General features: G+C 42.2%; 1 protein-coding gene across 13 annotated transcripts in view; it reads left to right on the top strand.

The window, feature by feature from the left end:
* The window catches only part of PTPRT (protein tyrosine phosphatase receptor type T), a 1,128,501-nt gene that overhangs the window by 715,752 nt on the left and 398,085 nt on the right, over positions 1 to 14,664 (top strand). For all 13 annotated transcript variants that reach the window (XM_054674440.1, XM_003316939.5, XM_054674441.1 and 10 more), the window contains exon 8: positions 1,550 to 1,846. In XM_054674440.1, coding sequence (XP_054530415.1) covers positions 1,550 to 1,846 — 297 coding nt within the window. The remainder of the gene's footprint in view (positions 1 to 1,549; positions 1,847 to 14,664) is intronic.

The following is a 14,664-nucleotide window of genomic DNA, read 5'->3' as shown; positions in this document are numbered from 1 at the left end:
ACTATTACTGCAAAACAAACAACACACCCCAGTTATCATACGTAGAGTGCTTATTAAGTTTGAGTTCTAACTGCTTTACAAACATCTCATCCAACTTCCCCTTCCGCCTGCCATGAGGTTAGCTACTATTATTATCATCATTTTACAAATGAATTAAAAAGTGGACCCAAAGAGGATACATAATTGGGCAAAGTCCTGTAGGTATGGGGAGAAGTACTGATTTAATCTCCAGCCTGTGCCTGACTCCTCCCAGATAGGAAAGTCTGACACAAGAATTTCTGGGTGTATCTATCACATGAGAAGTTATGTTTCTACCATAACCAATGCCTGACCCAAGAGCCAGGCATGGTGGATGGTGCCTGCAATCCCATCACTTTGGGAAGCCAAGGCAGGAGGATCACTTGAGCCCAGGAGTTTGAGACCAGCCTGGGCAACATAGAGAGACCCCATATGTGAAAAAATAAAAATAAAAAATTAGCCAAGCATGGTGTAGGCCCACCTACATGTGAGGCTGAGGCTAGAGGATCATGATTGCTTGAGCCTAGGAGTTTGAGGCTGGGATGAACTCTGATTGTGCCACTGCACACCAGCCTAGGAGAGAGAGTCAGACTCCCATCTCAAAGGAACAAAACAAGCCACCCCAAAGACAAATGCCTAAACCTCAACATAAAATGAGCTTTACATGTGAGGATTTTTGAAAAATGTCATGTTTATTATAACCTGTTTTATATAAAAAAAATCTATTTAATGTGCATAAAGTATAAATAGAATATTCCTAATAAAATTAGACATAGACAACGTTATGTATGGTGATCTGGGACCAAGATCAATAGGAGGCATGGAGTGGGAGACAGCATTAGGGTGAGAAGGCATGCTCAGATTAGCTTTTAGAATGATGTTCCCAGAGGGACCAGGGGAGGAAAAGAGGGGTGGAAGACTGTTGTAGGAGGTTAGGAAATGATGAACTGTGTAGTCAAGGAAAGGAGAGGAAATCCTAAAGCAGGGTTAATGGGTCATGATGACCGCATGGATAAACTGGGTGTTGCGGGTTGAGGCTGTGACTCAGTTTCCAGCTAGTGCATCTGGATGTTGTTGGCTGAAGAGGAGAGGCTGACCTCCAAGGGGACAGGCTGGGGCTGAATTCAGTATAAGGAGGCAGGTCAGCTCTCAGCAGCCGTCTAAATAAGCGTATCCCGGAAGCGAGGAGTGCGCTGTGTGTGGTACCAAGAAGGTTTTCAGTGGCACTTTGATGCACCCTTAAGAATTTAACAATTTCACATTTATTTTTATGGTTAACATTTATTTATGATGTTTTCCTTTTATATATTTATGTTTTCTATTAGATGCATGTATTTAAATAAGACAAGGGAGATTGATGTGAAGAAAAATGTTCTCTAAATTATATTGCCTGTGTCAAAAATCATGATGGCAGTGATTGAATGGTGGAGATGTGTTTGGAAAAGCTGTGTTCCCTGTTTTAGCAGAACATGTACCCCAGCTTCGTGATGGTCTCTTCAGAACCCTTGTTTCTTGCCTGCATGTTTTGCAGATCCGGTGCATGGCCCACAGAACGTGGAAATCGTAGACATCCGAGCCCGGCAGCTGACCCTGCAGTGGGAGCCCTTCGGCTACGCGGTGACCCGCTGCCATAGCTACAACCTCACCGTGCAGTACCAGTATGTGTTCAACCAGCAGCAGTACGAGGCCGAGGAGGTCATCCAGACCTCCTCCCACTACACCCTGCGAGGCCTGCGCCCCTTCATGACCATCCGGCTGCGACTCTTGCTGTCTAACCCCGAGGGCCGAATGGAGAGCGAGGAGCTGGTGGTGCAGACTGAGGAAGACGGTGAGCGAGGGAGGAGAGCTTACATGGGAATGGGGATATTGAATCTATTCACAGGGCCATGGCAGTCAGTTATGAGGCTTTTATTTTTCCTACATTTTTAATTCCCTCACACACACCTTTCTTTTCTTAGGTCTTCAATGAAGGACTATGTAAACTGTGCATTGCACACCTCCAGGGAGTGCTTTTCTCATCACAGTGACAGTTCTGCCATAGACTTGCACTCAGCTTTGGCCCTTTTGTACCCCCATCCCTCTTCTTGCTTTATACCAGTGTATTAGACCATTCTTGCATTGCTATAAAGAAATACCTGCAGCCAGGTGTGGTGACTCATGCCTGTAATCCTAGCACTTTGGGAGGCTGAGGCAGGTGGATTGCCTATCTCAGGAGTTTGAGACCAGCCTGGGCAACATGGTGAAACCCTGTCTCTACTAAAATACAAGAGAAATTACCAGGCGTGGCAGCGTGTGCCTGTAGTCCCAGCTACTCAGGAGGCTGAGGCTGGAGAATTGCTTGAACTTGGGAGGCAGAGGTTGCAGTGAGCCGAGATCGCACCATTGCACTCCAGCCTGGGCAACAGAGTGAGATTCCGTCTCTACCAAAAAAACAAAACAAAACAAAACAAACACCGGAGACTGGGTAATTTATAAAGACTGGGTAATTTATAAAGAAAGGAGGTTTAATTGGCTCACAGTTCTGCAGCTGTACAGAAAGCATAGCACTGACATAGCTTGGCTTCTGGGGAGGCTGAGGAGCTTTTACTCATGGTGGAAGATGAAGTAGGAGCAGGAACACTACGTGGCCAAAGCAGGCGCAAGAGATTGGCGGTGCCACACACTTAACCAGATCTCCGGGGAATTCACTCACTGTCGCGAAGACAGCACCAACCCGTGAGGGATCCACTTCCATGATCCAATCACACCTCCAGCATTGAAGATTACAGTTCAACATGAGATTTGGGAGGGGACAAATACCCAAACTATATCAACCACCTTCTCTGTCCAAGGTTTGACTGCACTGATGCCTCCAAAAAGATAAAACATGTATCACATTGTTTAAACATGTTGAATTTGGAAGTCAGACAATGCTGAATTACGTAAGAATTAAAAACAGAAAATAGATATAAAAAGCGTAGCGTACACATTGGATGCACCCAGAACTGAATATTCATCTGGCTGGATGACAGTCATCTCAAGCTCAAGGTATCTGAAATTGAACTAATCTCCAATTCTATACTGACTTTCCTGTATTCCTTATCTCAATGAACTGCACCTAGTAACTCAAGATAGAGACCTGAAAGCCAGCCTAGGAGCCTCCATGTCTCCCTCCCAAACGCACCCCACCTCCATACCCCCATTTCTAATGGGTATGCTTCCTGCAGTTTATCTTCCTCATAACTTGAGACTCCAAGAACCTAGAGCCACTACTGCTAGAACACGTAACTTTTCCTGCCTCTCTGTCCTTACCCATGCCATGTCTCCTGCTTGGAATGACCTGTCCTCCATGTTTGCAAGGAAACCTCTATTGACCTTTCAAGTCTTTGCTCAAGTGTTACTTCCTCCAGGAAGCTTTCCTTGATTGCCCCAGATTGACTTGGATGTTTCTTCCCAGGCTCACCGCAGTTACCTTAGTGATAGCATAGAATTCGCCAGTTCCGGGGCTTACCTAAGAAACACTTCCCCATGACCATATTTCAGTTTCCCCTCCAGCCAGCCCGGGCTGCCTCTTGCCTTGTGGGATGGCTTTAGATAGTTCCTGAGAATCAGACTCAGATGAAGATTCGTGTGCATGTGACTGATTAAGAAAGTTTTCCCAGGGGAGACTGGGAGGGGAGTGAGGGAAGTGGGACAAGGAAGGGGAGAAAGCCAAGGGGCAACTTTTGGCCAAGTCCAGCAAAAACTGGCTGCAACCTGAGCCTTCAGGGAACTGTTCAGGGTGGGCCATGCATCACAGATGTCCTAAGTTAGGCAAGGAAGCTGCCAGCCAACAGTTAGGGTCTGGGATGGGGAGGAGAGATTCAGAGGTAAAATTTCAGTAACTTTCGTCTCTCTGCATGTGCAGGTAAAGGATAGAGTCTCACAAAAATTGTATAAAGAGATCTGAAAGGTCTAGCCAGAGCACTGGCATTGTCAGCTGCATAAAGAAAATACCCGGCTTGACTCAGATTAGCCTTAGAACTTGAAGACAGAGCCTCTACTGTGGCAATTCTGTTTAGTACATGTTTTCTTTTTTTTCATTTTCATTTTCTTCTTTCTTTCTGTGTTCCTGGGATTCAGTAGGATCTAGTACTCTTGTTTCATCTAAGCGAGTTCTAAATACCTCAGAGTTAGGACCCTGAGTAGAACCCAGATTCACATTCTCAGCTGCAAAATCTCATGAGAAGACAAGGGAAATAGTGCCAGCCTCTTCTCACCCTGCCCCTAATTCTCACTTCCACCATGTCCCATCCTAGATCTGGAAGTTTTACACAGTCTACTTTGACGATCCATCCCTCCCTTACACCCTTCCAGTTCATCCTCGTAGCCATCCTCTTTGCAGACCCCACACGCTGGTCTTTGGGGTCATCGTGGAGTAGACTCTGTAAAACTTCCAGTTCTAGGAAGATTTCCCTAGATCTGACTTCATTGTTTCAGAAATCTGTAGCCCCTTCCTCCAGCAGGTAGAATTGTGCGCTGTCAGACAATGTACACTCTGGAGCCAAGCATGCCTGGACAAGTTGTTTAACCTCTTAGTGCCTTTGTTTCCTTATCTGTAAAATGGAATTAATTGGCCAGACATGGTGGCTCACCCTGTAATCCCAGCACTCTGGGAGGCTGAGGCGGGCAGATCATGAGGTCCGGAGATTGAGACCCTCCCGGCTACTATGGCGACACCCCATCTCTACTAAAAATACAAAAAATTAGCTGGGCATGGTGGCACATGCCTGTAGTCCCAGCTACTCAGAAGGCTGAGGCAGGAGAATCGCTTGAACCTGGGAGGCGGAGGTTGCAGTGAGCCGAGATCGCGCCACTGCACTCCAGCCTGGGTGACAGAGCGAGACTCTGTCTCAAACAAAAAAGGAATAATTAAAGTACTTATCTTATAGATTCTCGTGCACATTAAGTGGCATGGTATATAAAGAAATTGGACTAATACCCAGCATGTTATAAGGTACTATATTTGTGTTGAATCACAGGAGAAAAAAAGGTATTCACAAAGGAGCATCTATCCCCGGCAATTGAGAAACTTCCCAGCTCCCCTAGGAAACCTCTTCAGAGCTGTAGACATGTCCAGACATCTAGAAATCTAACTGGTTGTGGGAAATACACTGTAGACGCTCAAAAAGTGGCAGTGTGCTTGGTGCCTGATATGAGAAACAGAGTCAGGGCAAAAGGGTGGTTTAGTGACTCATAGTCACAGGGAATTCCTGGTTATTAGAGAGGGAGAAGTCACTGCTGAAAATCAGCATGAAAATTCAGGACTCAGGAGATGAACAATAGGGTTTTCCCAAGGAGCAGCTCAGGGCACCTTTTTAAAGATGCTTTGCCCACCTTGAGCTGCTCTTTGGGGATTACCTCCCTGTGCCTCAGCAAACCCCAAGTCCAGCTTTAAGGCGTTCCTTAACTTCTCTCTTTCTTCTTCCTGTCACCAAGAAAAAAAGCCTTTATCAAAACAACATGAGAGCAGGAATGCTTTGAAATTAAATTTTAATTAAACATCATTAATAAAACATCAATTCCTGCTCTATGGAGTTGTGTGGACATTATCATACTAAAAACACCAACATACGAGACATGATTCCTCAGTTCTGTATTCTGAGGCTCTGCCTCAAAACCCACTGGACTGAAGGAGAGTCTCAGTGTAGGACCCTGCTGTATGCCAGGGTTAAGTTCCATTCTTTCTAAAGAGAGAGGAGGCACCACTCCTGCTGGCTGAGTAACTCGTTCACCTCAAGGACAAGATGAGGCTAGAGCGTGGCTCTAGTAGATTAACTGAAACCCCCCTCCGGGAGCCAGCAAGCAACCTGTAGGATTGAGTTGGCTGGATGGCTGAATTCATGCTGCTGTCATCCGTGCCACAAAATTGTCTTCTGGGGAATTTGCAGAATTTGTCATTTCAGCACCTCAGTGCATTTGAGGGCCTGCGAAGAAATCCAGCACTAGAGAGCAGCTCATGGCTGCTGAGCCCCATGGCTTCATTTGGGTAGCAGCTGTTCATAAGAAACTGAACAGATTCTTTATTTTTCCCTTTTCCACAAATGTCTCAGACAAAACCACAGTTCGCTTGCACCTTGAAAGATGAAAACCATGTTGATGGTTTTGCTTGGCAGCTCACTTTGACTGCTATTTATTGAGCACCTACACTGTGCTAGGCACGGATAGACATATTATATACAGTGGCTCCTGTACTCCTTTAGCCCAAGATTTTATTGTGAAAATTTTCAAAGCTAGAAAAATCGAAAGAATAGTACAAAGGAGACTTATAAACCTCTCATCTAGATTCAACATTTGTAAACACTTTGCTGCATTTACTCATGTGTGTGTATCTTATATCTACATGATAGGTGACATATGCTATGTAAATATATTTATGAATACATACAATATTTTAACCATTTGAAAGTAAAGTGCAGAAATCATGACAGTTGATTTCTAAACCCATTAGCATACAAGACCTAAAAATAAGAACTTTCTGCTACATACCCACAATGCTATTTAACCTCTAATAAATTTTGCATTAATTTTAAAATCATGTAATATACAGTTTGTTTACATTTCCAATAATATTTAACCTGATTCTATGTGACAGAACCAGGGTTCCGTATATCTTTGGCAAAACCTTTACATTGGCGATGTATATTTCTCATTGTATTTTGTCAAGAAGTTCATAATGTCAGGGAGTCCCAGTACTGATGATGTCACATATGGTCACTTAGATAAGACAAGAACTGCCCGGTCCCTCCACTGTAAATGTGGCACCTTTTTTCTTTTGTAAAGTATCCTTGGAGTGAAACTTGGAGATGGAATGAGTATTGTATTCCCCTAAAGCTTTCACTCAATGGTTTTAACACGCCCTGAGAGTCTTCACCTGAACCAGTTATTACATTGGTGCTTACACAAGGGTGATTTAAACATCATAATTCTCCCTACGCTTACTAGTTAGCCTTCTTCTTTAGAGAAGAGTTTTTTCTCTCTTCATGTTCCTCCCTGTTTTTGGTCTCCCTGTTGATTCATAGATCATTTTTGACTCAGTGTATTAAAATCCTCCACTGCCGTTCTCTGTGATGCTCAAATTGCCTCAAATATGGCCAGTGGCAGTCTCTTCAAGCTGATTCCCAGGTCCTTTTGACATGTTCTCATTAGTCTTCCTTGCTTCTGGCGGAACAAAAATATTCTAGACTATTCTTTTAATGTCCCTGCCCCAGACCTGAAGCCAACCACTTATTAGGGATTTGTGGTTGCTTTCAATGGGGAGTGGTATTTTGGCACTAAGATATACATCTTAGGTGTGCTCGGTGATGCGTTATTGCCTGTAGGTTCTTTCAGTAGGTAGAGCTAGGGAGTATAATTTATTTTTGTTTTAAGTCATGAGCTCATACTGATTCAAATTCAACACATTTTATACATATATCTCCCTTCTCCTGCAGTGAGAACCCTGGTGCTCAACATCCACATAGTTTTCATTTGCTCCATCCTGAAACACACATAAAATAGTTTCAGAATTACAACACCAATCCCTCTAAAAAACAATAAAGCTATTATACTAAGTTAGGTTAAAGATTTCAGTTTTTATCTCCTTAGGCTGTATACCACTGAGGGTATGCAGTGAGAATACTATGTTCAAAAGTTCAGTTCTTTTCTCTGTATGGTTATATTATCAATTTGATACCCAGTTATGTTCATTTGTTTCCATTTAAAGGTTTGCCTTCCACCTATGCTTTTTAATTCAATTTAATTGTTTTTAATATGCAAAACAGTTGCATGTTTCAAAAGTAAAAACTGTGTCTCATTACTGGGTATATACCCAACAGAATATAAATCATTCTATTATAAAGATACATGCATGTATATGTTCATTGCAGCACTATTCACAATAGCAAAGACATGGAGTCAACCCAAATGGCCATCAATGATAGACTGGATAAAGAAAATGTGGTATATGCAGCCATAAAAAGGAATGAGATCATGTCCTTTGCAGGAACATGGATGGAGCTGGAAGTCATTATCCTCAGCAGACTAACACAGGAACACACAACCAAACACTGCACGTTCTCACTTGTAAGTGGGAGCTGAACAATGAGAACACATGGACACAGGGAGGGGAACATCACACCCTGGGGCCTTCTGGGGGAGTGTGGGGAGGGAGAGCATCAGGATAAATAGTTAATGCATATGGGGCTTAATACCTAGGTGATGGGTTGATAGGTCCAGCAAACTACCATGGCATGCATTTACCTATGTAACAAACCTGCAGTTCCTGCTCATGTATCTCAGAACTTTAAATTAAATTAGAAATAAAAACACCATTAAAAAACTACATTAAAACGTATATTCCAAAAAATATTACCGCCATTCCTGTCTCTTTTCACTATTCCAATCCACACTTGAAAGGTAGCTATTTTCATTCCTTTCTGGTTGATCTTTCTTAGAGTTCTTTTTGCAAAAAAATATGTAATACTTTTCTTCTTCCTACTTCTTATATAAAAGGTAGCATCATTGATATACTTTGCATCTTGTGTTTTTGTTCACTCAGTATATCCTAGAAGTCACTTCATATCAGTTACTACAGAATTTGCTCTTTATTTTTTATGACTCTATGGTATTTCACTGTGTTGATGGAAATACTGTAATTTATTCAACCAATATCCAGTGGACACCCAGGTTGTTTCCGTTATTTACTATCATAAATAATACTGTAGCAAATAGCATTGTGCATATGTTGTTTGGTACTTGTGGCAATATATCTTTAGGATAAATTCTTAAAAGTGAGATTGCAAGAGTCACAGAGTAAGTGCATATGAAGTTTTCTTAGCTGTACTCAAGAGTTAGAGGTACTCTTCCATAGAAGTTGTATGATTTTGTGTTTTCACTAGCAGTGTAAATTCATTTAATCTGAACACTAAATGTGAAGGAGCAAAGAGTGTTGTTTTTTTCTGTTTTACAAATAAGGAAATGTAGAATCCCATATAATAATTACATATAATGTAATTGATTATAATTAATAACTTAATATCTACTATAATATTATTGATATTTAATACAGTTAATCACATACAAAACATATATTATTTCATTTAGCATCATACTTTTTAAAAAACTCATGTACTTGAATTGTAAGGAAGACTGACATGCCTCAGGAATGAGTACCTTTATTAAGTGTACATTTCTAATGAGCCGATGATCAGGTTTCTCAGGTCACAGTAAGCTAGAAGGAGGCTGCATGTTGCTAAGGATGAGTACATCTGTAGTAACAAGATGTGGCATGTAAAACCGGGAAAAGGGAAAAGTGAGAGAAAAAGCAGAAAAAGCAATAACAACAAGGCAATAAGTAAAGCAGTCCAGAGTCATTTAGTGTAAGAGTGAAAGCTATTCACACCTTAGTGAGTCCTGAAGGCATCACTTTATTAGAGCTCAGTACATTTGAGATGTTTACCAAGATGGTCTTGAGATATTATAAAGGGCAAAGAGAAATGCAATTATGTTTTTCAAATGCCCGCTATGAACTAGGCATTGTGCTGATACTCTCCATTCTTACAGTCAATTCCCAAATACGTTGATGTAGATGCTGTCGATACAGTTGTGCAGAAGAGGAGTAAATAGAATTCAAAATCTAACCTGAAGGGCATTCCCTGACCACCCAATATATAATTCTATACCTGGCCGAAACCTCTACCGCTGTTCCCTGTTTTATTTTTCTCTGCCTCATGCTGTATATTGATCACTTTATTATCTCTCTATAAGGGATATAAGCTTAATGGGAATAGAAACTTTGTTTTGTGTTGTTCACTCTGGTAATCCATAGTATGGGCTCATTGTTGAATGAATAGATGGATGAATAAATGACCGTTCCACATAAAAGTTCATGCCCTTTTCGTGATACCATAGTGTCCCATTTATGGGTATTGTTTGTGAAGATGGGGGATATGTATGACGTCTTTTAGCTATATTCAAAGCTAACTCAGACTTGCTTGCATCTCTTCCCACCTCCAAGTTCAGTAGTACCACATTCGTTGCTTCAAATAAACCATGGTGGAAATATTTACACCATGGAAGTTGGCAAAGTTTTTGTCTTTATTTTTCCCTGGAGAGCAGGTTGTGAAACATTTAGTAGCATACCACTGTATAGTTCAATTAAAAGGCTATAGTTAATTAAGATGTAAAGATTTATCTGGAACAAATGTATTTTCTCCAACACGACTAGGAAATACGAGACTAAAATTATCTAAATCTCTCTTATTAAGTTAGTCCCAAGCCTCTGTATAATGAATGAATAAGGAAATATGGCAACTGAAGTGGAGAGACAAAAAAATGACATAGACAAGTATCAAGGGAAACTCCTGTTGAATTGTACATGGCTATGTGCTTTTATATATACTACCTTGGTATTCCTCATATCTACCTCCAAAGTTCACCATTGTTAACCCCTTTTCAGATGTGGAAATGGAGATAAAGAGAGGAGGGGAGGGGAGAGGAGGGGAGGGGAGGAGAGGGGAGGGGAGGAGAGGGGAGAGGAGAGGAGAAAACTTCCCTTGATAACACTCTGTCCTCCTTTATGTTGAAATGAAAATTTTCCTTAAATTACCACCTGACTTTAAGGCACAAGAAAACATCTGGTTTAATTACAGTGAATTTACATGAACCCACTGACAAGAAGCACAGTTAAAATTAGCAATTTTAGTGTGCTTTTTTTTAAGAGAATGAAATTATAAAGTAATTAACCTTTGTTGTAGAACTCTGTCAAAAGGATGGAAAGTTCCAGGCTGTTAAGTAGAAGAAGAAATGAAATTGTGGAAAGGGAAAATGTGGATTCATTAAAGAATTACAAAGAAAAAGGAATGGAAAAGGGATACAGAATTAGAAGATAAGACAAAAAAGGAATTTTTTGCCGAGAAGTCTTTTTACAATGAGAGAGAGAGAGAGAGACCTAGTTTAATCAAAGGAAAGTAAGTCTATCTCCTTGTAAAGGACATCTTGACTATGGAATGGCAATGTGGTGGGTGGAAAGAGCCTCTTACTTGGGGTGAGACATCCTGATTTTGCTGCTTAAAGATGCGATGAGAGCCTTTTAGCCTTCTGGACCCACAGACCTACCAGGTGATAGAAGAAAGGGGTGATTTGGGAAATGCCTTGGAAATAGAAGAGTTTGAGCTATATCCAGGCTTCATCCACTACTTCACTATGCAACCTTGGTTTAAGGACTCGCATTCTGTACACTTTAGTGCCCCGTCTGTAAAATGGCTCTCTACAGAGGCTGTAGCACATGAAAGTCTATGTGTAAAGCCCTTAACTTACTGTCTGCCAAGAGCTTTGCTAAGTGGTGTGTGGCCAACATCAGACATCATAGACAGCTTTTTATTTCAGGGTGTTCAGGAAAAAACAAAACAAGAGCTCTATCCAAAATTTCCGTTTGCCCTGGGCAAAAGGCCACTTTTAAATAACCGCTAACCCCTCTGTAATCTCATTTTAAACATTTCACTCTGACCACATCTCTTCTCTTTTCAATTTATTCCCTCTAGTATTGTAGCTCCAAAAATTCAGCCCCACCAGGACTTGCTACCTTGTTCATTGCCCTCATTCCCTTCTCTACTCAGCTTAAATTCCTCGACTGATCATTCCAGTTACATCCTTGCATAATCCCCCAACACCTCAGCCTCATTCTCATTTCCAGCTATTCACAACCCTAGCTCCGTCTGATTTCCTGCCTGTGCTAGGTCTTTCCTTCCGTAGCTGCTGCACACCACTGCGCTAACCACTCTCACTTGGAAGCCAGAAGCACCACTGGAGCTGGCTTTTAAAGCTGCCTGGCAATACTGTCTTTCCCTGGCCCATTCATCCCTCTAGTCTCCCAGAGAATATTTCTCCTATCTTCCGACTAATAGCACATCCACCTGTTCTCAGTTCCACAGATGACCTTGTTACCTAATAGACTGAGGAACTGAAACCATTCAAAGAAATTCCCTCCAGCTCTCATTGCCCACATGTTGCCCACATATTTGACCTCCCCCTCACCTCCTTGTTTCTATGGATGAACCATTTGTTTTTTAAATAAAGGCCAGTTTTGCTACTTAATGCAGCAAATCCCACTTACTTTTTTTTTAACTCAATGTCATTGCTCCAGCAATTGTCCCCTTTCCACCCTACATCAAAATTTCCCTTTGTAACTGGATATATTTCTCACCCTCCACACAAGCTGTATTTCTCCCATCTTTAAAAAGATTAAAAAAAAAAAAAAAAACAGAAACACCCAGCTCTATCTTCTCCTCAAGCTACTATTCCATCCCCTCTTTATGCATCCATTCTTTGTATTTGTTCTTGAATCCAATCAACCAAAGTAACTCAGATCCCTGCCATTCCACCAAAACAATTATTTCAAGATCACCTATGACCTTCAAGTCACCAAATCCAATAGTCATTACTCAGAAAGTCAGATCCTCTTACTTAACCAGTTGGCAATATCTGACACAGCTGGTTGTTAAATCCTCCTTAAAACACTTTTTGTACTTTGCTTCCAATTCATCACACACTTCTAGATTTTCTCCTTCTGCAGTGGCTTCTCCTCTTTGTTTTTGTTTTAAAGATAGGCTTTCACTGTGTCTCCCAGGCTGGAGGGCAGTGATATGATCAGCTCACTGTATCCTCTGACTCCTGGGCTCAAATGGCCCTCCCACCTCACCCTCTCCAGTAGCTAGGACATGTGGGATAGGCACATATAGGCATGTGCAAGTGTGCTCAGCTAATTTATTTGTTTTATTTATTTATTTTATTTTATTTATTTATTTATTTTTGAGACGGAGTTTCGCTCTTGTTGCCCAGGCTGGAGTGCAATGGGACGATCTTGGCTCACCACAACCTCCGCCTCCCAGGTTCAAGCCATTCTCCTGCTTCAGCCTCCTGAGTAGCTGGGATTGCAGGCATGTGCCACCACACCCGGCTGAATTTGTATTTTTAGTAGGAACAGGGTTTCTCCGTGTTGGTCAGGCTGGTATCGAACTCCCAACCTCAGGTGATCCACTGGCCTCGGCCTCCCAAAATGCTGGGATTATAGGCATGAGCCACCATGTCCGGCCTATTTATTTTTATTTTTACTTTTTTTGTAGAGACAGGGTCTCATTGTGTTACCCAAGGTGATCTCAGACTCCCAGCCTCAAGCCATCCTCCCACCTCAGCCTCTCAAAATGTTGGGATTACAGTTTGCTGGTTCCTTTTAAACAGCGTGTAGTAGTCCATTTTCATACTGCTATAAAGAACTGGTTAAAACTGTGTAATTTATAAAGGAAAGAGCTTTAATTGACTCATAGTTCAGCATGGCTGGGAGGCCTCAGAAAATTTACAATCGTGGCAGAAGGTGAAGGGGAAGCAAGGCACTTTCTTCACAAGGCGGCAAAAAGGAGAATGAACGTAGGAGAAACTACCAAACACTTATAATAACATCAGATCTCCTGAGAACTCACTCACTATCATGAAAACGGCATAGGAGAAACAGCCCCCATGAATTAATTACCTCCACCTGGTGTCTCCCTTGACATGTAGAGATTATGGGGATTACAATTCAAGATGAGATTTTGGGTGGGGTCACAGCCAAACCATATCACATCCCAACCTTATTGGCCCAGTTCTTGGGACTCTTTCCCATTCGTATCCATACCAGAGGTTGGCCAGGTCTTAAAGTATAGGCTTTATCCACGAGAGGGTCTGAAGCAGCTACTCGATGCCACCATTGTAGCAGGAAAACAGCCAGGGACAATGGATAAACAAATGGGTGTGGCAGTGTTCCAATATAATTTTATTTACAAAAACAGGCAGCTGGTTGGATTCAACCCAAGAGCCATAGTTTGCTGACCCTGGATCCACATTCATTTCCCTAATTATTTCTTCTAGTCTCCTGGCTTTAAAATCCATCCATATGTTAATAATTTTCCCAATTGATACCTCCAGGCCAGGCCTCTGCCCAGCCCTGCAGAGTCATTTATCCAGCTGTCTCCTCAACCTCTCCACCTAGATTGCTAATCAGCCCGTGGAATTAAACACATTCAAAACTGAGCCTGTGATCATCCTTCAACTTGTTCTTCCCACTGTCTTCTCCATCTCAGTAAATGGCAACTCTGTTTTATTAGCGGCTCGAGCCAAAAACCTTGACTTCTCACTTTTGTCAGAACTGAGGCCCTGGCTTTTACATCTCCAAAGAAAACCCCTTCTGGCTGGGCATGGTGGCTCACCCCTGTAATCCCAGCACTTTGAGAGGCCAAGGCAGGTGAATTGCCTGAGCCCAGGAGTTCGAGACCAACATGGGCAACATGGTGAACTCCCATCTTTACACACACACACACACACACACACACACACACACTAGCTGGGTGTGGTGGTGTGTACCTATGATCTCAGCTACTCAGGAGGCTGAAGTGGGAGGACTGCTTGAGGCTGGGAGGTCAAGGCTGCAGTGAGCCATGATTGTACCACTGCACTCCAGGCTGGGTGACAGAGCAAGACCCTGTCTCAAAAAAAGAAAAAGAGAACCTCTTCACCCTTTATTGCTTTTGATTGAGACCCCCTGGCTTTGTACAAAGCAGCAGTCTTGCTGTTCCCCACATCTGAACCAATAACATATTCTCTTGGTTCATCCTG

Source organism: Pan troglodytes, chromosome 21 (assembly GCF_028858775.2).
Source record: "Pan troglodytes isolate AG18354 chromosome 21, NHGRI_mPanTro3-v2.0_pri, whole genome shotgun sequence".
Classification (NCBI taxonomy): Eukaryota; Metazoa; Chordata; class Mammalia; order Primates; family Hominidae; genus Pan; species Pan troglodytes.
Note: the sequence above shows the minus strand (reverse complement) of the source record. Positions and strands in the feature narration are given on the sequence as shown.